Source organism: Eumetopias jubatus, unplaced genomic scaffold (assembly GCF_037043125.1).
Source record: "Eumetopias jubatus isolate StellerSeaLion01/CBP00866 unplaced genomic scaffold, mEumJub1_p1.0 scaffold_10, whole genome shotgun sequence".
Lineage (NCBI taxonomy): Eukaryota > Metazoa > Chordata > Mammalia > Carnivora > Otariidae > Eumetopias > Eumetopias jubatus.
This window is the reverse complement of record NW_028274816.1, coordinates 116,134,942-116,159,482: the sequence shown is the minus strand read 5'-3', so window position 1 is coordinate 116,159,482 and position 24,541 is coordinate 116,134,942. Positions and strand designations below refer to the sequence as shown.

General features: G+C 36.0%; 1 protein-coding gene across 3 annotated transcripts in view; it reads right to left on the bottom strand.

Moving 5' to 3' along the window:
• Window positions 1-24,541, bottom strand: part of VMP1 (vacuole membrane protein 1) — a 137,303-nt gene that overhangs the window by 100,599 nt on the left and 12,163 nt on the right. For 2 of the 3 annotated variants that reach the window (XM_028109040.2, XM_028109039.2), the window contains exons 2-5: window positions 15,195-15,295; window positions 12,749-12,884; window positions 11,351-11,441; window positions 10,020-10,130 (exon numbers count right to left, since the gene is read on the bottom strand). In XM_028109040.2, the coding sequence (XP_027964841.1) occupies window positions 10,020-10,130; window positions 11,351-11,441; window positions 12,749-12,884; window positions 15,195-15,270 (414 nt within the window). In that variant the 5' untranslated portion in view covers window positions 15,271-15,295. Of the gene's footprint in view, window positions 1-10,019; window positions 10,131-11,350; window positions 11,442-12,748; window positions 12,885-15,194; window positions 15,296-24,118; window positions 24,141-24,541 lie in introns of those variants that run through there. The other variant, XM_088028349.1, reaches the window with a different exon arrangement.

Below are 24,541 nucleotides of genomic sequence, written 5' to 3'. Positions count from 1 at the left end.
ATGAAAGATTTTAGTCCCACAACAAAATCACCTTCAATCACTTGCATATTCCTGAATAATAAAGAAAAGAATGGAATTACAGCATTATATCTGAAACTGGCCATGCCAAGGAAGTATGTCCTACCTGTAAATATTTATGTTACAACCGAAAGAAAGGCTAATAACTGTTAAACTAATTAATGAATATGGAAAACTATTAGGAAAACTTATTTTCCATTAACTGGTATTATGTAGGTGTAAATACAGATAAATAATAGAATACGTTTTTAAGTAAAACTTTTTGAGGGTTTCATATTTATCTAGAATAGAATTTGCAAATACAGTACCGTACGTTGATTGTATTAGCAATGCCACCTAGTGGCAGCCAAATATAGACATATTTAAAAAAGTACAGACACACTTAAAAAAGTTCTAGAAGAACTTGAAAAAAGTTCTAGAAGAGTGGTTCTTAACCTGTCATGGGTTACAGTCTTTGGTGAATGTAATATTATAGGTCCCTTTTGCCAGAAAGATGCATATTTGCAAAGACACATAACAACATGTATAATTTCAGGGCATTAACAGATCTCCTGAAGTCCATCTGATGACTATTACAATTAATGGAACAAACAACTAACCTAAAGGCCCAACTAATTCCCCTTGACCCTTGAGAAAAAAATCCATTCACTCCCCTTCCTTTACTCTCTGGTTAGTAATCAGTAATCCTGCATAAACAGTATCTAACTTTTCCTTTGTGGCTAGATATCTGTTCTCTGAAAACTACTAGATTTCCACTGTTTTCAAATCAATTTACAAAATTTAATGGTAGCCCACACTAGTCATTTTTCTCTATTGATTTTCATTAAATTTAATGTGGATCAAACAACTTTTACTTCTGATGTTTAAAGAAGTAATAAGAACCTTCAGGGCATCTGAATTAATTTATAACTTCAATCATACCTAAAATAGAAATGAAATTATTGATTAACAAACTTAAAAACCAAGACAATTTTTCAATTTTATTTATTATTTTTTTAAGTAATTTTTAAGTAATTTTTTAAGCCCCACACGCAATGAGGGGCTCGAACTGACAACCCTGAGATCAAGAGTCATATGCTCTACCGATGAGCCAACCAGACGCCAAGATAATCTTTCCATTTTAAAGGCAGATACAGGTATCTAATATTGTAGGAAATATAGTAACACTTTGAGATCACCATTTAGTTGTACAATGAGTTATAATTACCTAAATGAAACTTTTAAAAGAGGTAACTTTCATACTGAGAAGAACCTAATTGGGAAATTTTGCTTATTTTAAACAGGAAAAATTTCCCTATTTCATTTTTTCCCCCCTAGTTCATTTTAAAGCCATGATTTCTAGTAAAGAGTACTATGAAGAAGAATGAACGAAATCTTTTCCTTTTGCTAAATTTGGTTTCTTTTTCCCTTTTTTACTACAAATTATTATCAAAAGGATAGTTAAATTTCTGACCAGACTATGCTCCTCATATGGTGACTTGTTTTCTTGATGAGGAGTTATATATGTATATAGAAAATGTGCCAGTTTCATTAGCACAAAAATATATGACATGAGAATGTTAGTATCACATCCCTATGTGAGAATAAAGGCTCATAAATGAAAGGAGGTATAATTAGGACTTTCCAAACACAATCACACTTCACAGATACAAGGCGGTGATCTATAAAGGATAAACTCTGTTGATCATCTATCACCAAGAAAATGTTAAGTTTTAAAAGTACAAACAAATTATTTAGAATAGCTTCTTAAATAACACAGATCAAATTTTTAAACCTTTATTTGATTCTGCTTTTGCTTCTGGTTTCCTTGCTATTTTATCTGTTCTATAACTACAAAATTTACAAGTGGATAGTCTATACTTATTGAATAATTGTTTTCCTCCACATCTGATACCCTATTGGTTATTGACTACCTTCCTCTTGGGAGTACTACATTAAGATAATTCATGTAAAGTGCTGAGCACACAGCCTGGCATATAGTAAATATTCAGTAATTGTTAGGGTATCATTCAGGATAAGCTATAATAACAAACAACCCAAATTAAGTAAATTAACAAACTTTATTTCTCCCTTACTGTACATACCCATCGCAGGATGGTAAAGGGAATCTGCTCATTATAGAGTCTCAGGCTCCATCTTCATACAATGGGTAGGTGAAAGAGTATGACAAACCTTGCAGCTTCTGCCAGGAAGCAATAGTTATCACTTACGCTCACATTTCATTGGTCAAAGCAAATCTATGGCTGGAGTTAAATACGATGGAATGCAAAATCTCCCCAAAGGTATGTATACCATAAAAGTAAATACCAAATAAGGATTAAAAAAGAATAGAATCTACTTTAGTTAGTATTACTAGACAAGGACAATGATAAAGTTTGCTATTGTATTAATAGTAGTAGTAACAATGGTGTTAACTTCTTGCAATCTGACGTCCATCTCAACCAGGCAATTGAAAAATAAAGACCGGTGACATCTTGTATTTTCCTTTCGCTCAACTTCCCTGAAAATTATTTTTTGTAGATGCTCATTTTTCTTCATATGCCCCATTACACTTAAGGAATCCTGGAAGGAAAGCCTATGTCTAAATGAAAAGGTCTAAAAACTAAAGATAATCTGGTCAAATGGAAATGTCATATACTAAGTCTATTTCTTTTTAACAAAGCCTTTACATACTGAATTTGTTTGCTATATTGGTCTTTCACCCATTTTTGATCACCATTGTCTAAAAAAGTGTTTATCTATTTATTTATTTGATGGGGAGAGAGAGAGAGCGCAAGCACGAGTGCACACAAGCAGGGGAGTGGCAGAGGGAGAGGGAGAAGCAGGCTCTCCACAGAGGAGTGGAGCCTGATACAGGGCTCAATCCCCAGACTCTGGGATCATGACCTGAGCCAAAGGCAGACACTTAACCCACTGAGCCACCCAGGTGCCCCTAAAAAAGTGTTCTTTTGACAACACTGATGCATGATAAAACTCTGAGCAAACAAGGAATAGAAGTGAGCTTTATCAACTCAATAAAGTACATTTGCAAAAAACCTACAGCTAACATGATATTTAATGATGAGAAACTAGAGGCTTTCCCACTAAGACTGGGAACAAGGCATGATGTTCCCCCATCACTCCTATTCAAAATCATACTGGAAGACCTAGGTAATGCAGTAAGAATAGAAAATGAAAGGGTACACAGATAAAGAAATAAAACGGTCTTTATTTGCAAATGAGATGATTATCAATGTAGAAAATCCTAAAGAATAAATAAGTCCTGAAACATTGTTATAGCAAGGTTGCAGTACACAAAGTTAATACACAAGTCAACTGCTTTCCTATATACCAGTAATTAATATACACAATCCATGAATCATGTCCCTAGGTAATTACCCAAATGAGTTGAAAACTCATATACACACAAAAATTTTGCATATGAATGTTCATAGCAGCTTTATTCATGATTGCCATAATATGGAAATAACTGTGATGTCCTTCAATAAGTGAATGAATAAACAAACTCTGATGTACATCCAGACAATGGAATATTATTCAGCATTAAAAAGAAATGAGGTAGGGGCACCTGGGTGGCTCAGTCATTATGCGTCTGCCTTCAGCTCAGGTCATGATCCCAGGGTCCTGGGGTTGAGCCCCATGTCAGGCTCCCTGCTCGGCAGGGAGTCGGCTTCCCCCTCTCCCTCCACCAGCTGCTCCCCCTGCTTGTGCTCCCTCTCTCTCTCTGTCAAGTAAGTAAATAAAATCCTTAAAAAAAAGAAAAAGAAGAAATGAGGAAGCTACTCATAAAAAGACATGGAGGAATTTCTTTCTTTTTTTTTTTTAAAGATTTTTATTTATTTGAGAGACAGAGTGTGGTGGGGAGGGGCAGAGGAAGAAGCAAGTCCCTGCTGAGCAGGGAGGAATTTTAAATGCATACTGTTAAGTGAAAGAAGCCAGGCAGAAAAAGACACATAATGTGTAAATCCAACTATATGACATTTTAGAAAAGCCAAAACTTACAGAGACAATAAAAGGATCAGTGCTTACTAAGGGTTTGTGGGCAGAGGAGAAGTGGAGGGTAGGAATAAATAGGTGGAACACAGGCAATTTTTACGGTAGTGAAACTATTCCATATGATACTATAATGGAGGATACATCACATTACATATTTGTCAAACCCACAGAACTGTAAAACAAAAAATGAATTCTAATGTAAACAATTGGCTTTAGTTAATAATATATCAATGTTGGCTCCTCAATTGTAACAAATGTACCATACCAAAGTAAGATGTTTTTAACAGTGAAACTATCATCATGTTGTACATCTAAAACTAATATATTTCATGTCAATTATACCCCATTTAAAAAACAAAACACAGGGGAAGCTCTGTGTGTGTGTGTGTCTGTGTGTGTGTGTGTAAAATGGTACATGGAAACTTTATCCTTTCTGCAACCCTAAAACTGGTCCAAAAAATAAAGCAAGAATGCAAGCAAAGAAAGCCAGCCAGCTACTCAGAAGGAAGGGAAGGGAAGAGAGGGAAGAGAGGGAAGAGAAGGAAGGGAGGAAGGAAGGGAGGGAGGGAGGGAGAGAGGAAGGAAGGAAAGAAGGAAGGAAGGAAGGAAGGAAGGAAGGAAGGAAGGAAGGAAGGAAGGAAGGAAGGAAAGAAGGAAAGAGGGGTGTGTGGGTTGCTCCACTGGTTAAGCAACCAACTCTTGGTTTTGGCTCAGGTCATGACCCCAGTCAGGGTCATGAGATTGAGCACTGGGCATGGAGCCTGCATAAGATTCTATCTCTCCCTCTGCCCTGCTTACGGGCTTGCTCTTGAAAAAGAGAGAGAGAAGGAAGGAAGGAAGGAAGGGAGGGAGGGAGGGAGGGAGGGAGGGAGGGAGGGAGGGGAGTTCTTAGTCCTTTGCAAATTTCCCTTTTTTTTTGTCCAATCACTGACAGCAGCAACCCATTTGGATCAGGTGAAAATGTCACCTACCTTGCAATATAATTATAGCATCCTTTTAAATTTCTCTTTTTAGATACTTATAATACATACTGAATACCCAAGTGAACACAACACTGTTTTCTATTCAGTTAATGGTACCAACATCTACTCACTCAAGTCAAAAACCAACAGTTACCTTTGGCTCCTTCCCACATAACTAAGTCATAACATCTTTATAATTGTACTAGTCACGGGACGCCTGGGTGGCTCAGTTGGTTGAGCGTCTGCCTTTGGCTCGGGTCGTGATCCCAGGATCCTGGGATCAAGTCCTGTATCAGGCTCCTTGCTCAGCGGAGACCCCTCTTCTCCCTCTGCCCTTGCCCCTGCTTGTGCTCTCTCTCTCAAATAAATAAAATCTTTAAAAAAATCATTTATATGATTGTACTAGTCACATTTCTCTAAGATTTGTCTTGTTTCATCCCAATGCTAATACCACTCCAACCACTCTTCTGAAATATTAAAAAATTTATGCCATCTTTTGGCATCATTCTGCTTGCCTTCTCTCTGCAAGTCCTTTTTTGTAATCTCCCCTCCTCTCCATACTTCCTGCTACCTCTAAGGAAGCCTCTGTCTCTCAGAAGGATTATTGTAACTGCCCATCTTCTTTCTCTCCCACTTTCAATCTATCTACCACACTACAGCCAGTATCATGTATTCAAAATGCGGATCTGGTTGTTTTACTTGTACTTAATTTTAGCACATTTAAAATAATTCTAGGGGCGCCTGGGTGGCCAGTCAGTTAAGCGTCTGCCTTTGGCTCAGGTCATGATCCCAGGATCCTGGGATAGAGCCCCATGTTGGGATCCCTGCTCAGCAGGGAGCATGCTTCTCCCTCTTCTCCGCGCTTGTACTCTGTTTCTCCCTCTCAAATAAATAAAATAAAATAAATAAATAAAATCTTAAAAAAAATTTTTAAATGAAATAATTCTAAATACTCACAAACAAAAATCAAATTTACTTTGTGGCCTGATCCACTCTGGACCCCAGGTTATTATTAGCAGTAATAATGCCACAAAATTTTTACTTATTTGTTCAGATTTATTTATTTATGAGAGAGAGTGCGTAAGAAGGAAGGGACAGAGAAACTTAGTAGGCTCCATGCCCAGTGTAGAGCCACACCCAGGTGCCCCATCAGAAAACTTATATATGGGGCATTCCTATACACCAACAACAAGACAGAAGAGAGACAAATCAAGGAGTCGATCCCATTTACAATTGCACCCAAAACCATAAGATACCTAGGAATAAATCTAACCAAAGAGGCAAAGGATCTGTACTCAGAAAACTATAAAATACTCATGAAAGAAATTGAAGAAGACACAAAGAAATGGAAAAATGTTCCATGCTCATGGATTGGAAGAATAAATATTGTGAAGATACCAATGCTACCTAGAGCACTCTACACATTCAATGCAATCCCCATCAAAATACCATCCACTTTTTTCAAAGAAATGGAACAAATAATCCTAAAATTTGTATGGAACCAGAAGAGACCCCAAATAGCCAGAGGAATATTGAAAAAGAAAAGCAAAGCTGGCAGCATCACAATTCTGTACTTCAAGCTCTATTACAAAGCTGTCATCATCAAGACAGTATGGTACTGGCACAAAAACAGACACATAGATCAATGGAACAGAATCGAGAGCCCAGAAATGGACCCTCAACTCTATGGTCAACTAATCTTTGACAAAGCAGGAAAGAATGTCCAATGGCAAAAAGACAGTCTCTTCAACAAATGGTGTTGGGAAAATTGGACAGCCACATGCAGAAGAATGAAACTGGACCATTTCCTTACACCACACACAAAAATAGACTCCAAGTGGTTGAAAGACCTAAACGTGAGACAGGAGTCCATCAAAATCCTAAAGGAGAACACAGGTAGCAACCTCTTCGACCTCAGCCACAGCAACTTCTTCCTAGAAACATCACCAAAGGCAAGGGAAGCAAGGGCAAACATGAACTATTGGGATTTCCTCAAGATAAAAAGCTTTTGCACAGCAAAAGAAACAGTCCACAAAACCAAAAGTCAACCGACAGAATGGGAGAAAATATTTGCAAATGACCTATCAGATAAAGGGCTAGTATCCAAAATCTATAAAGAACTTATCAAACTCAACACCCAAAGAACAAATAATCCAATCAAGAAATGGGCAGAAGACATGAACAGACATTTTTCCAAAGAAGACATCCAAATGGCCAACAGACACATGAAAAAGTGCTCAACATCGCTCGGCATCAGGGAAATCCAAATCAAAACCTCAATGAGATACCACCTCACACCAGTCAGAATGGCTAAAATTAACAAGTCAGGAAACGACAGATGTTGGCGGGGATGTGGAGAAAGGGGAACCCTCCTACACTGTTGGTGGGAATGCAAGCTGGTGCAACCCCTCTGGAAAACAGTATGGAGGTTCCTCAAACAGTTGAAATTAGAGCTACCATATGATCCAGCAATTGCACTACTGGGTATTTACCCCAAAGATACAAATGTAGGGATCCGAAGGGGTACGTGCACCCTGACGTTTATAGCAGCAATGTCCACAATAGCCAAACTGTGGAAAGAGCCAAGATGTCCATCGATAGATGAATGAATAAAGAAGATGTGGTATATATACACAAAGGAATATTACGCAGCCATCAAAAGGAATGAGATCTTGCCATTTGCAATGACGTGGATGGAACTGGAGGGTGTTATGCTGAGTGAAATAAGTCAATCAGAGAAAGACATGTATCATATGACCTCACTGATATGAGGAATTCTTAATCTCAGGAAACAAACTCAGTGTTGCTGGAGTGGTGGGGGATGGGAGGGATGGGGTGGCTGGGTGATAGACATTGGGTAGGGTACGTGCTATGGTGAGTACTGTGAATTGTGCAAGACTGTTGAATCACAGATCTGTACTTCTGAAACAAATAATGCAACATATGTTAAGAAAAAAGAAAAAGAAGAAGATAGCAGGAGAGGAAGAATGAAGGGGAGTAAGTCAGAGGGGGAGATGAACCATGAGAGACGATGGACTCTGAAAAACAAACTGAGGGTTCTAGAGGGGAGGGGGGTGGGGGGATGGGTTAGCCTGGTGATGGGTATTAAAGAGGGCACATTCTGCATGGAGCACTGGGTGTTATGCACAAACAATGAATCATGGAACACTGCATCAAAAACTAATGATGTAATATATGGTGATTAACATAACAATAAAAAATAAAAAAACAACTTATATATGGCTCTTATGTATAACACAACACAATTTCAGATGTTCCTTGATTAAATCTTCATACTTGCTAAACTAGTATAACATACAGTACTGACTTTAATGAGAGTATAATACGTTCCTTCAAATAGCTCTTGAAGAATTCCTTCTACACTTGTGAAAAGCCTAACCACACTTCATTAAATCTGCACTTTGATCCCCCAGCAGAACTACTTAATTTATGGAAGCAAAGACTTAACTTTTCACTCAAATGAATTTTATAATAAATGATCATTTGTATGTTTCTAAATTCTTTACTGGATACATGGATCAATGGAACTAAAATAATAATGTTTCACATCAAGATATTTTATAAATGTCATTTTATAAAGGTTTCTCATGTATAGGAAAAGAAACAGGAAACAAAACTTCCTCGTTTCAAATATCTTTAACTTATTGTGCAATTTCTAATTTTCTTTAGAATCCCTTTTAAGATTCGGCAGAATCTGCTACCAGGGTTGCTTTTTAGATACTTCTAAATTAATCAAATGCTACAAATGAATTCCTTAATCTGGTTTTCCCAAGGAATCTCAGAGGAAAGGTCTAGAAAAGAAGGTAACCTATAACCTGTAATTCTTTCTTTTCCCTTCTCCCTCAACCTCTCATATAGCATTATACTTCTAAAACTGTAATTATTTAAGAAAAACTAATATGGATTAGTTCTCTGAGATTTATGTCCCTATTTGGGATAAAATCAGCAACCAATCACGAACAGAATTCTAAAATTTGAGATTTTAAAGTCCTATAAACTTGGAGAAGTTATGAATTACAGATCAATTCTCAAATTATTCTTCAGGCCATTAATTCAGCAGCCTTCTGAACAGTCATCCATTAATACTTATCTTCCCTGCTTCAGAAATGGCTTCACTAAAGCATAAAGATCAGAAGTGTTTGCCGTGTTGAACTTTATTAGGTAACCAGTACCACTGTGACAACTTTTCACCTGTGTTTCCCCAATCAAGATCAAGCTATTTCAAATATGGAATTGTTTTCAATTCCTCAGGAACAGGAATAGAGTAAGTAAGAGAGGCATCCAGGGCACAAAATTTAATGAAACACTCACTCACAAGCCCATATTTACATGACCCTGAAAGTGCCATTTAAATTCTGTGCCTAGATGTCTTGCTATTCATCCCCTGGCCCTAGCTCTGCTATAATTTCAGTACATTTGGAAAACCTACTTTTATCTCTCTAATTTCGTAAGTAAAATAGTATTTTTAGGAGTGGTACATTTTATATTTTGATTTAAAAGGACTTAAGAAAGCTTTTAATTCTACATGCATAATACTTCATTAATCACAATCAGTAAGAACACCAAAATGACTATCCCGGTGTGTATACGTGGTGTTCGAGGACACGAGGGACGACACCAAATCTCATTTGCTGATTAACAGAGAAAGTAAACTGCTCAAATTAACTCTAAGCCTTACATGGAATTTTGTACATTTAAAGAACTTCAACTATTAAAACAACAATTGCATAAGCAAAAGAACCATTATTCCAAAATCTGGAAGGATAAAAAAACATTTCCTGGCTGAATTAATTTAAGTAAACAATCTCATCTGCCCAAAGGTTTTTCCCTCTTCTCCTTTTAAATCCTCAACCCAAAAGGAAAAACAAAACAGAATTCTAAATCAAACTTAAAACACTGATTTGAGGATGAGAATGCTTCTAAAATGCAAAGGTAAGTAAATAAAAATCTTAGAATTTTAACTTCTGAAGTAAAAGCACCAATTAAAACATCTCTTTCAATCTTGCTTATTGTTATTCTTACCAGATAAAGGAGGAAGGTGTGCAGCCCTGTTCCAAGCCCAACAGAAGACAAAATTCCTAAGCCTATCCAGTAGGCATACAAAAGAAATTGTTTCTCTATACGTTGCACATACTGAAAAACAAAAAGGATACAGTGAAAAAAAAAAAACCCAACAGATTTGTTTAACAAAAATGTGTTATTTATCACCTACAATCAAAATAAAACAAACCAACTAAAATAAGTTTCTAGTAGGAAGAAAGCATTAAGAGGAAAAACCCTTTCAAGAGACCTAATTCTTTTTGTATGTGATGGCAGAGAGGCAAAAAATTAATCTAATTGTAATAAAGCTTGTGTTTAGACCTTTAAAATCCTACTATTGCAAATGACATTTATAGGAAAAATGCAAATTACTAATAAGATAACTATGAGAATAAAAGTTTTAAAGATATCTGAAAGTTACAAAGACTCTAAGAAAGCATTGTAATAAATAGTGGTGAGAGTGGGGCAGTTATTTATATATTTGTGAATGGAATATATTCTTGTTTATTCAAGTAAAAAATGGAATAAAATTATTTTTGTATATTTAAGACCAAAATGATTTTTAAACAAGAGCAAGCTGAATGAAGTCCACTGAGGTATGGACTTGTTGGAGGCATTCCAGACACTAGATTCTAGGCTCTCACACTGGCAAGTAAATTCATCAAGCCAGTTCCTTACAAACTCAATGACACGCACAGATTTCTTCAAAATATTTAAAAGAAATGCATTTAAAACTATAAAAACTCTGTGACTAGAGGTTAACTGCTTTAAAAAATAAAATACCACTTTTAGAACCATTTCCTATTAGAATACATTAATGTTTTACTATTTTAACAAAAGTTATTAACAAAATGTCCTATTTTCCTTTCAGTTATATTGTACTTACAGACTACAGACAAATGAATTTCTCCCTTTTTATACATATAAAACCTACCTTCAATCTAGGATGAATATATCTGTTTGGATGGATCACAGGAGAGTGTTATAGAAAATATGAAGACTTTGGTGCTGATTAAAGGATTCATGCTATTCTGACTAAACATCATCAGGAAAGTTACGTTTGAATCCTTGAAAATAAAAATGATATATGCCAAATATAAATGCTCAGCAGCCACGAACTGCCACAAGAATATTTTTAATATTTGGTCTTAAAAGAAAGACAGTAAGATATCAGTTATGAGATAAAGTTAAAAAACAAAACCAAGTCTAAAAATGTGGAGGGTAGAAATTTTATCAAACCCACAATAGCTCCATTTTGAAACTGTTTGGGGAGGTACAAGGTACAAGACCAGACAAGCTGCTGAACCTCTTACCTGTTGATGTGCTCCTTCAACATAATACGTAGCTATCAGTACAGCCAGCAGCAGTAAAAAAGACACCACAATGCTTTGACGATGCCATAATCTTAAAAACAATTTAAAAACAAAAATAAATGAAATATCTCACAGGATTTATCACTCCCAAAACAAGTTCTTGTTGAAGCATTTAGGTTATTTAGCACAGCTATAGGATCAGTTCTTTTGGGCTGAACTCTTCTGTTCTTAAACCCGATGGTCTCTTGGGGTACAGAAGGAGGTCAAGAGAAGATACATGGGAATAGAACATCCAATTTCTTATCATAAACCCTACTGTGTAGCCTTTGTCTTACCCAAAAGACTGATTGTGTTTACATCCCAACTTCTCACTGGGAGAGGCATTATAATATAATGAAAAAAGCACTGGCCTTCAAGTTAGAGGACCTGGGTCAGAGTCCCTAAGTATTGACTTAGAGTGAGACACTTAACCAATCTGATTCTGTTTCTTCTTCAAAATCGTAATACAGTTGACCATAACATGGGTCAGAACTGCGCAGGACTAAATGTGGATTTTTTTACAGTATAGTACTGTAAATGTATTTTCTCTTCCTTATGATTTTCTTAATATTTTCTTCTCCCTAGCTTACTATAAGAATATAGTACATAATATATACACAAAGCTTCTGGTCAAAAGTAGGCTATTAGTAGTTACGTTTTTGAGGAGTCAAAAGTTATACACAGATTTTTCAATAGTGTGGGGGTTAGCACCCCCAATCCCCATGTTGTTCAAGGGTCAACTATAATCATATATTTGTTTTACTAGTTTCAAAGAGTTGCTTTAAGGATCAAATGAACTGAAAAATGTTACAAAATGTTTTATAAACTGTAAGTACAATAAAACGTATGCTATTATTAAAGATAATAACTTAGAAAGGCAAGCCCAAAATGATAAGGCATGCAAAAGTTCAACTTGCTCTTTATGATATCTGAAACAGGGCTTATAAGTACTAACTTAAAGATATAACACATTTCCATGGCAGAGTCCTTTTTCATTGGCTCAAATTATCAGTAAAAGTGCCACGTATTCTGAACCCTGTCCTAAAGAATCAGTATCTAATGTACACAGGCCCAATTTCCCCTAGAGGTAAAGCCAGGAAAAAAAAAATCTCATCTCCTATGTTCTCCTTTGCATAAAAGATTCAATGTGAGACAGGGGTCAACTGTAATAATACTGTAATAATCCAGTTAGCAAATAGCAATATGTTCCCCTAATCTACTTTTCTCCAAACTACAGAAAGGAAAATAAACATGTGAATTAATTCATTTTGAAAGAGCAGTTGGTAGAGTAGGAGAATGTTAAAGATTTCTAAAATTAGTAAATAATGTTTATATAAAAGGTAATGGAAGACTCTTTACTTTGAGGTCCATTCCTTCAAGATTACTAGGATTTCCAGAGAAAAATACTGCAAGGTAATGAGTGGCTGTCTCCATAGGACAATATTCTGCCTTTCTTCCCGATCCCTCCTCTTCTTTTCATTCATTGAAGAGGGGTCTGAAAAACATTAGTGCAGAAATTTAAACAGAATGTTCACTTTTTCCAATCACTTTCAAAACGTATCTACTTTTCCATCCCACATCTGAAGGATACTTGCATATTAACCTCAAAAAACAAGCAATGTGTTCACATGATAAGTCTTAGACAGGCTAGGTGATTCTGCTCTAATCTGAGAACTATTTTTGCAATTATTTTACTGTCAGGACACAAGTTTCCTTTCTTGTATGCTACTGGGATACTAAGTTAGCCCACCTTCTATGAAGGGCAATTAGTATCATATCACAGAACAAAGTGGTTTACAGTTCAAAATAGGAAGGCAAACTATTTGGTTCCAAATCTTGGCTACAAGTTATGTGACCTTGGGCAAGTTAGTTAACCTTTCTGTCACAGTTCTCCCTTCTCTAAAATGAAGATGAAAATAGTACTTACTTTTTTAGGGTCACTGCAAAGATTAAATGAGTTAATTATGTAAAGCTTTCAGAAGAGTGACACTAAATAACTGTGTAAGTGTACAATTAAGGTCATTATCAAAATTACAAATGCATATACCCTATAACCCAATAATCCCATTTCTAAGAATGATTAGGTATGAGGTGAAATGTCTCTTGTACAAGTTTATTCAACACAATGTTACTTGTCTAAGCAAAAGATTATAAACAACTTAAATGTTAACAGCAGAAAACAGAGCAGTGATTAAAAGTATGGTATACTCAGACAATGGGATACTAAGCAGCCATAACGAAGAAGTTCTTCATGTACAATTAAAGCACAATCACTAGGAAATATTAAGCCAAAAAAAAAAACCCCCAAAAAAACCACAGTATAGGAGAGTAAATGTGTCATACTAACATTAATTTTAAATTCCAAGGGGGTGGGCAGCAGGGGAAGAATATATGAATGTACATGCTTTTTGAAAGAAAGGAAAGAAAAAAATAACATGCAAAAGCTGCTAAGATGAAGAGACTATATGACATATGCATGCCTATCTCTGAATCCTGAAACTCCTGGTGAAATGATATAAAATTTATCAATAATCAGAGTAACCAAAAGTCAGATAAGTGCTACAAAATGTGTTCTGCAAGGCAATGTAGTGATCAAGACAAAGAGAAACTACTATTTCAGATAGCTTGCACTTCTTCCAATATAAGAGAATGTCTATGATATCACCATGCTAGAGTATTATTTGCAATATGTTTGAGATGCCAAACAATTTAGAAGTCAAAAAGAAAGCCATTACAATTAACAGAAGTGGAAAATCTTTCATTGTCCTTTAAACACATTAAGGAAAGTTCCTACTTGAACCATCTATGTAAATAAAAGCTGTAATTTTCAGGGCTTTTTTTTTTGGTAAATATATGAATAAGAGTCAAATATACTGAAATTTACCACAAATTCCAAATTTGGTGAAAATATATATTTGTCACAAATGAAAAATTTTAAATAAACCCACAATGATCACATTCTTTTTTTGATATTTGTGTATTTAGGACTAGTGTAGTAAGTAACTTTATAATTTACCTCTAAAGTTACAAAATAGCATGATAAAACAGCACCAAACAATACCAAATAAATACTTACCACACCGTAAGATTAACAAATAATAATCTTGTACCTAGAACACTGCTGATGTGACTGTGACTAGGCTGCTTCTGCTATCACTATCAAAATTCACCATACAGGCGCTGGCCCATAATTTCATTTACTATGAGGAGTAAACAAAAGATAATTACAGTACTCGCCCCTTATCTGTAGGGGACATGTTCCAAGACCCCCAGTGGATGCCTGAAGCCATAGACAGTACTGAATCCTATATATAATATGTTTTTTCCTATATCTATATAGCTGTGATAAAGTTTAATTTATAAATGAGGCAGCAAGATTGACAGTGGTAATTAATAATAAAACAATTATAAAAATAGACTGTAAGTTAAGTGAATGTAACTCTCAAAGGGTCTTACTGTACTGTCCTTCTTGAGATTACGTGATATGATAAAATGCCTATGTAATGAGATGAAGTGAAGTGAACGATGTGGGCACTGTGACCTGGCATTAGGCTATTACTACCATTCTGAAAAATAGACCATTCTGTTCCTGGACTACAGTTGGCCACAGGTAACTGAAACCATGGAAAAAGAAAATGCAGACAAAGGGCAGGGGGGACTTCTGTAATCTTATATAAGACATACAAGAATCTTATTTTCTTATTAACAAAAGACAGTAAATATTAGATATATTTCTATTTTACCCCAATGAAAAGGATATCATTTAAACCTGCACATCTTCTCCATCCAAGCCACCATAATTTACCTGTGAAGTTTCCATTATATTGTTCCTTGTTCATTGCTACACGTCTCTGGTCACAATTTTTTCCATTCTCTGCCATTTCATAGATAGTAACTCTGGAGGAGCTAATAAAGCAAAATAAAATCCAAAGACATGTTACATATTCTGCTTTGCATTTATGACTGAATAAAACTGAGAAACAACATGGTAGTAATATTCTGCATGCTATTTGAATAATGTGTCTACACTTTCATCTTCTCTTTTATAATCAAGATATGAATAATTTGTATAGAAACTCTAATAGAAGTAGTAAAAATATAAAAGCCATGTAGTTGTAAACCTTTTTCAGTCATTCTAGTGATCTTCCAGATTAAAATTTGGAGGCAATTTGTCTACTGCAGAAGGATATAAAATACTAGCACCTTCAAATATTGATAAGCTATAATATCTTAAGTTTTTTGGGGGTGGGGGGAAGGGCAGAGGGAGAGAGAGAATCTATTTTTTTTTTAAAGACTTTTTTGTCAGAGAGAGAGAGAGAACACAAGCAGGGGGAGTGGCAGGCAGAGGGAGAAGGAGGCTCCCCACTGAGCAAGGAGCCAATGTGGGACTTAATCCCAGGACCCTAGGATCATGACCTGAGCTGAAGGCAGATGCTTAACCAACTGAGCCACCCAAGTGCCCCGAGAGAGAGAATCTTAAGCAGGCTCCACGCCCAGCATGGAGCCCAATATGGAACTCAATCTCACAACCCTGAGATCATGACCAGAGACAAATGTCGGATGCTTAACTGACTGAGCCACCCAGGTGCCCCTAAAGTTTTTCTGAGTCATAATCTAATATTATACACACTACTCAAATTTTACCAATCTTTCACCATTCTTTTAGCATTATTAGAAAAAAATGGATTATACTACCAAACATGTCAAAAATGTTGATACAGATCGAAGACCAATTTTATTTAGGAAAAAATTTTACTGAAAAAAAAAAATCTGGGCCTAAAAAAATAAAAATTATAAATGTCTAAGATATGTAAATGTACTCTTAATATCATGCTTCATATTACATGTATAGGTATAAATTTTTACTTTAAATCCCTGTATTACAACATATAAACTGTGCTGACATAATTATTCTATACAAAAACACCAGATTGCCTATAACTGTTATCATTCTTTCAGGTGTTAGTAAAGCAAATTTCTACTCAAGAAGCACAGTACTTCAGGGAGCCTCGCTGGCTCCTGATTTCAGCTCAGGTCATGATCTCAGGGTGCTAGGACTGAGATGATTCTCTCTCTCCCTCTGCCCCTCCTCCCCATGCTCGCTCGATCTCTCCCTCTCTCTCAAATAAATTTTTTTTTAAGATTTTATTTATTTATTTGACAAAGAGAGACACAGCGAAAGAGGGAACACAAGCAGGGGGAGTGGGAGAGGGAGAAGCAGGCTTCCCAAGGAGCAGGGAGCCCGATGTAGGGCTCGATCCCAGGACCCTGGGATCATGACCTGAGCCGAAGGCAGACGCTTACTGTCTGAGCCACCCAGGCGCCCCTCAAATAAATAAATCTTAAAAAAAAAAAAAAAAAAGGAAAGAAAAAGCACAGTACTTTGATCAAGTCTGCAATGCAGTCCTTAATACACTCTGAACATGCCAGGAATCCTGCTAGACCTATATTCAGCTGATTACAATATGATATGGTCATGGATTTAGTCTTCCTATAGTTCGTTAGTTGGAACTATTTTATTCCTTAACTAAAATTTTAACTATAATTACCACTTGCAAAATATATGCTTTGTAAAGGAAAATAAGTGAAAGACTATATATAAAAAGACTGAGCAAGGAGCATACATTCATCACTTCAACAGAAGGTGTCTTCTTTAGACACAATTCATTTGTGGACACCTTTGTTTTCTTGCCATCATTTCTCAATAAGCAAATAAACAGATCAAGAAATAAAGTATAGGTTTCTATTAGCACAGATGGATAGCCTGGAGTAGATGATTATTAAGATTTAAAGTCTGAAAATCTTGATTTGCATCCCAGATTTGTCACTAACTTGTGGTGTGATCTTAAGCAAATCTCATTTTTTTTTCTAGATCTTTTCTTTTGTTTACTTGTTGTTTTTGTTTTTTTTAGATTTTATTTTTAAGTAATCTCTACATCCAACATGGGGCTCATACTCACAACCCCAAGATCAAGAGTCACATGCTCTACCAACTGAGCCAGCCAGGCACCCACAGATCTTGATTTTCTGATCTACAAAGTGAGAACAAATTATCACTGTCACAGGATTGTAAGGATGAAAGAGTGAGTGTATGTGTGTGTGTTGGGGCATGCATGTGTATAACCACATCAAAAGGGTAGGAGGTATATGAATCAGTAAACTGCCTACACTAGAGAAACTACTTCACTAGTATATGCCTCACTGCTACCATTTCAATGATGTTAGTGTCTTTCATTCAGTGCTTATTTAAAAAATTCTGGAGTCTTGTACCAGGCTCTGAAGACATAAATATGAGTAACACAAGGTCCTTGTCCTCCAAAGGGTTCTTTCCTCTGACAGGGAAGCCAGATGAGCACAGGACTTCACTTAAAATGAAATAGATATATAGTATCTAACTTAGTGGGAAGAAAACAGGTTTTGGAATCTAACAGAACTGGCTTCAAACTCAAACTTCTATGAGCTTGGACAAATTTCTAAATCTCTCTAAACATCAGTTTCTTTAACCTATAAAACAGAGATAACATGACACATATCAAAGGGTTGCTATGAAGATCAAACAAGGTAATGTATACAAAATACTAATAGAGGCGCCTGTGTGGTTCAGTCGGTTAAGCGTCTGCCTTCAGCTTGGGTCATGATCCCAGGGTCCTGGGATCGAGCCGCACATGGGGCTCCCTGCTCCCTCTCCCACTCCCCCTGCTTGTGTTCCCTCTCTTGCTGTCTCTCTCTGTCAAATAAATAAATAAATAAATCTTAAAAAATAAAATAAAATAAAATACTAACATATTATCTGACCTTTCATATGAACTCAATATATATACTAGCTGTAATGATGAGGAAGAAAATACAGGAGCAAGTGTGGGAGCTCAGAGTACAGTACATTCAGAAGAGTTCATAAAAGCTGGAAATTTGATTCTGCAAACTTAAGTCATACTTATGTGAAGATGTTTTCAAAAGATATAGTCCAAGCAATTACAAAAAAAGATAAATGAAGTTATTTTGTGAAAATCTCTAAAACCAGAGCATCACAATAGGTTCATAAAATGTAAATGTTCTCCACAAATCATGCTTTCTGGGCTTTATTAATAAAATTAACTGAGGATATTGAAGTGGACCATATAATAAAGGAGTGCAGGATTTCCTATCTTCTAATCATTTAACTAGAAGCCATATTTAAGTTCTGTAAAAACTTAAAACTGGTACATTCATATTAAGCCAAATTCTGTAGGCAATTTTTTTTCAGAGATGAACAGCCTATTTACCTATATCACAATAAATAAAATGTAATTAATTTGTGGCAAAAACATGAACAAGTCACAAAGGGGCATGTGTATTATGAAGAAAAAATTCTAAAACTTGTCCCTCTGCAAAACACTGTGATAACTGACCTAATTTCCCCAGGCTTACTCTTTTCCGTAGTATCATCTTTAAGAGAAAAAACTTTTGGGTGCCTGAGTGGCTCAGCCGGGTTGTCTGCCTTTGGCTCAGGTCATGATCCCAGGGTCCTGGGATCAAGTCCCGCATGAGGTTCCTTGCTCAGCAGGGAACCTGCTTCTCCCTCTCCCTCTGCCTGCCCCTCTCTCTGCTTGTACTCTGTCTCTGTCAAATAAATAAAATCTTAAAAAAAAAATTCATGTACTTAAAAAAAAAAAGATAATAATTTTTATCCAAAACGACTTTAGTCCATTTGAGTCCTTACATATAACAATGGTATTATGAAATTGTTTGAAGATGTTTTTAAAGATATTGCAACAGGAATTTTCATCTGAGCAAACAATGTGTTCTTACACAATATGTTAAAAAAGAAAACAGCTTACTGACTTTTCCTACTCAAAAAATTCTCTGGAAAACAAAATAGTCTGGAATTTTGTTTTGTAAGAAATAACCAAGGGAACTAAGTTATTTTCTTTTAATCAGTCTACTTCTTACAAACAAAATAAGTTCACAGTTTTGAAAAACTTTTGCCATTCCCAAAAGAACTATAAATATAAAGCCAAACATGCAAAGAATCACTTGTGTTCTAAATAGTTAAGCTTATAAAAGCATCAAAACTTTTTTGCATTTTAACCATTTTTGAAAATATTTTACACTATTCCTTATCTTTTAAAACTCCCTTGAAAACACCCTCATTTCCTTCGTCCTCATCTTCCTCAATCACATATACACTTTGCAAAACTGGAATGTCCCTGGAACAACCTGCATCCTTATGGTCTGTCTGACCAGGTAAATGTAACTGGAGATAAACCACCCAACTGCACGGCTACTTTAAATTCATGCACTCTCTCCTCTCTGACAGTAAATAATGTGTTTAAAAAAATTTTTTTGGAAATTTGTTATGAAACAATGACAGTCAGATTCCTAGGCGTGGGGATAAATCCAAAGTATTCCTAGCTTATTTAAAGGACTGAAATCTCCTCGAACAGGAATCTAGCACATATTCCTGACATCCAGTGGAACTTACTTGCAGTGAGAGTTGTAATATCAATTTTAATAGCATGCAACTAAGTTAAGTTTTATTTTTAAGAACGAAACTGTTGGGCGCCTGGGTGGCTCAGATGGTTAAGCGTCTGCCTTCGGCTCAGGTCATGGTCCCGGGGTCCTGGGATCGAGTCCCGCATCAGGCTCCCTGCTCCTTGGGAGTCTGCCTCTCCCTCTGCTTCTCTCTCTCTCTCTCTCTCTCTCCCCCTCTGTCTCTCATGAATGAATGAATAAAATCTTTAAAAAAAAAAAGAATGAAACTGTTAAACTCCATAGGTCTGTGGATAGGATTAGAAGACAGAAATAGGAAAGAAGCATAACTCAAACATCAAATAATAATTTTCATTGTGAAAACATATCTAGATACAAGGAATGCTTTAAAAGGTTGCAACTAGCAGTTTTTAAACACAGCTGAAGCATTCAAAATGAAAGGCTAATATTAAGACGTGTGGGGTCTTTTGTTTCTGGCAGAAGTGCTGAGAAAATACTGCCAAAATCAGCTCACAAAGGTTCTTTGTAGGTTGTACATCCACTGCTAAGACTATAATATTTCATTCATTTTAAACATTAGCTACACTTGTAATGCAAAAACAATGTGAAACTAAATTACTTTGAGTTCCCTAAAATAACAGAGAAAACATTTATGGATGACATGAAAAAACAACTCCCAGAGTAATATCAATTAGTGGAGAATTTAACAAGATGAAAAGGAAAAGAGGAGTGATGAAGCCATTTGCTCTAATTTTCTTGGCCACTGTATTCCAAAGTAAAATGAACACACTTCCTTTAAAAAAAAAATCATTTATTCAAATGATTCTACTTTCTCATAAAAATATTAACTCAGCTTTCTCAATAATGCACACTGTTCTTCATACAAGTCATGCAGACAGCCAACTTGAATATTTCTTGCTTTCAGAAGTGTGTATACTTAGACTATTTAGTACATTCATTCACAGACTACTTCAAAACAGCTGTAGATTTTTCTAAAACTATTAAGATTAAGAAATTGCAATTTATTACTGGAAACTTAATAAATAATCTAAGCAAACAGTAATAAATATATTTTGACCAGTGAGGCTTTCATATAGTTTTCCACTTGTGCAGGGGTAAAAAGCCAAAGGTAATTCATACACCATGCACAGTATCAGTGACTATAGGATCATCTGACTGTAAGAGCCAGAGATTATCACGTGGTTGGGCGGTGTAAAAGTATGTTCTCTGAAAATTCATTATTTGAGTAAGAATATATGAAAAAAAAAAAGTCCTTGAATCTTTTTGAATTTTTTAAAAAGATGTATTTACTTATTTTAGAGGGAGGGGGAGGTGCAGAGAGAGAGGGAAAGAATCCTCAAGCAGCCTTTCCACTGAACACAGAGCCCAACATGGGGCTCGATGTGGGGCTCAATCCCAGGACCCTGAGATTGTGACCTGAGCCAAAATCAAGAGCCAGACACTTCACCAACTGAGCCATCAGGTGCCCCTTTTTTTGAACTTTCTAAAGTCTTGGGGAATTAGACAAATTAAAACCTCAAGTTAGGATACAATTTAAACACATTCAAAATCACAATGTAGGGGCGCCTGGGTGGCTCAGTTGTTAAGCGTCTGCCTTCGGCTCAGGTCATGATCCCAGGGTCCTGGGATCAAGCCCCGCATCGGGCTCCCTGCTCAGCGGGAAGCCTGCTACTCCCTCTCCCACTCCCCCCTGCTTGTGTTCCCTCTCTCACTGTGTCTCTGGCTGTGTCTCTCTCTGTCAAATAAATAAATAAAATCTTAAAAAAAAAAAATCGCAATGTAACTCCCAATAATGGTTTAGTGGGTTATGAGGGTATATATTTCTGGCCTAAACTGTCCCTCAACTTAACTTAGTGAAGTATAAAATACATCACACAGTCTTCTAAAACTGTTGAAAAGGCCATTGCTCCAGATCTAATTTTTAATTAGATAAAATTTTAAGTAAAAATCCCTATTTTAAAAAGATACAACCTGGAGGACATTTTAGGGACCCCCCCTTTTCGAGAGTTTCACAGATTTGGGGGGAATGTTTATCTCTCATTTTATCTATATAAAATATGATTCTATGTTCTTTTGGGCAAAAACATGACTTTATTTTAATAGAGAAAATATGTAACTTGTAAAATTACAGCTTGAAAAATCTCATTTCTCCTTCTCTCTCAATCTACTAACTGTTCAATCAGTTTTTCATAACCAATGCAATCTCAGCAAAACATATTCACCAAAAAGATGGGGGAGTAATGTCAAGAATTGAAACAGTAAAAGGAGTAACATTCCAAAGTTGGGAGATTCAGCTGTGAGCCCTTGGGAATGTTACTCCACATTTCTGAATCTCTCTTTCTGCATCCAATTATCAGGCACATAAAGTAAATTATGGCCATAATTTTCTTTCTATTCTAATAGTCTAAGAATTCTAACTAGCCCAAGGTTAAGGTTTGGATTTATGCCACAATAACTACTCTGTATAGTGATTAATAGTTTACATACAGACTTGCTAAACTGATACTAACAACCCTTTGTAGGGAACAGTTATTTTAATCCTTACCTTCTACAAATGAGAAATTCAAGGGCTGGATGGGCCCTAAATTGCAATTCAGCAGCATATAAATGGCAAAGTGAGAGTTCCACCTCCCGTTTCCACATCCAAATTCAATGTTTTTTCTATTACACAAAACAGTCTAGTGAGAGTCCTTTCAATTCTCACCAGGGAATTCCGGAGTCACAGAAAAAATAAAATGATAATAAAATAGTTCCAAAAGTTTACCATGTTCTAGTATTTCTAAACATTTCCCATCAGTAGGATTAAGAGAACACTCCTCTTTGTTGATTCTCACAAACAGACAAATAATGGGACTGTCATTAAAATTGATGACTTCACCTTTGCTTCTTTCAGTCATTTCTTTGTGGGTTTTTACTGTTTGTGTATTTCTGACAAAATTTCAAATTCAGATTGCTTAACAGACTCCCTACTTTAACTGCCCCTAAATACCTGGGGAATATAAACTAGCCCATACAAGTCATTAATAAGAGAATAAGTTAAATCACAGAATATTTGCAAATGCCAAAGGTACACATTTCAGATTATTTAAATCAAAATAAAGGACTTCATACGGATAATTCTAAGCTTTATGATCTATGAAACAGATTTTTTTTATTATCCACAGTTTGGAAAAATACTAGAACTTGCTATATGTTATCCATCCAGTGAAATGGTAGTAATGTTCCCACTACACCCATTAAGATGGGTAAATGGAAATAACTGTTGGTATTTTTTGGTCATTTAACATTAAAGAGACCAGAATGACCTACAGTATTTTCTACATTGAACTGTCATTCTTTGCCAACTTTAAAGGGTATTTTGGGTTTCATTTTCTCTTAAGTATTAAATAGCTTCCTGAAAATAATCATTTAGGGACCTCCACTTCTATCTTAAGAAAATTAGAACCTACTGAGTAGATAAAGTATGGTGTCATTATGTGTAACAATGAATTCTTAGCATCCAAATGGCTTCAAGATAGGGTTTTATAAAATAATAAACTAAAATACTGCACATGGAAAAATGCAAATTAAACTTTTCAGTAACATATACTATGTGATGTCAGGTACATCTACTAGGAAGTTGGAGGGTTCCTTCCTCTCCATAAAAACTGGACCCTGGATTGGACATATTCTTTGAGAAATCACTGGTTTCACAACAGGAAGAGGCAGTCTCCATGGTCCCCTCTAACCCGCCAAAAAAATAAGTAAACTACACACCAGATCCAGAGAGACTGAATGGTCTAAGAGCTAGGTGGTTGTGAGGCATGGTGGGAAAAGAAGAAAACCTGAGCAGTAGGAAGGAAACTGATAGGAGCAACCGGCACCTGAGAGGGCTCAAGCTACCCTGAGAAAAGATTCTGAAAGCAACATCCCTGTAGGAAGACTGAATTGGAGGTGGAAAGCTGTATTAGTGACTTCTCCTTTGGGCAAAAACCCATGAAGAAAAACAGAATGTCACCTCAAAATATGCCACTTTGGCATACTGATTACTCTGAATTAAAGGCACTTTTAAGAAATGGCACTCTGTTTCTTAAAACGGACACTCTGACTCTCCTTTTTCTTCCTGAAAGCAAGAAATAAAACTCTCATGTAAAAGGTACCCTCCCTGTACCAGGAAGAAGGAAGACATTCTTATCACCAGAGATGGGAACTTGGGGCTGATAAATCTGTACAAACAAACTTTGTTAAATTAACCCTTACCTTCCTAGTTATTTCTTCACCATTTACTACCTCTAGATCAAACTTCTTTGTCTCGTCAATTCTTTATGAATTTATTGTTTCTTGGTCTAAAAGGTATAAAAGCGTCCTGCTCTGGTCACTTCTTGGGGTCTTCATTCTCTTGAAGGTTCCCATTTACATGTGAAAAAAAATAATAAAGTTTGTATGCTTTTCTCCTATTAGTATGTCTTATCTTAATTAAACTGCCCTATCAGTTTAATTCCCAGGTCCAGCAGGAGATCCAAACAGGTAGAGAATATTTCCTCTGCTATAACCACAAGGGCCACTAATGTAGTCCCAAGTCAGAGCTGCCTTTCTAGCTCTCATCAGAAGTAGAAGTAAACCCTCTTTGTAAATTAGGTCTGCTGGACTCCAACAGAATAAGATCAATCAATAAACTCACAA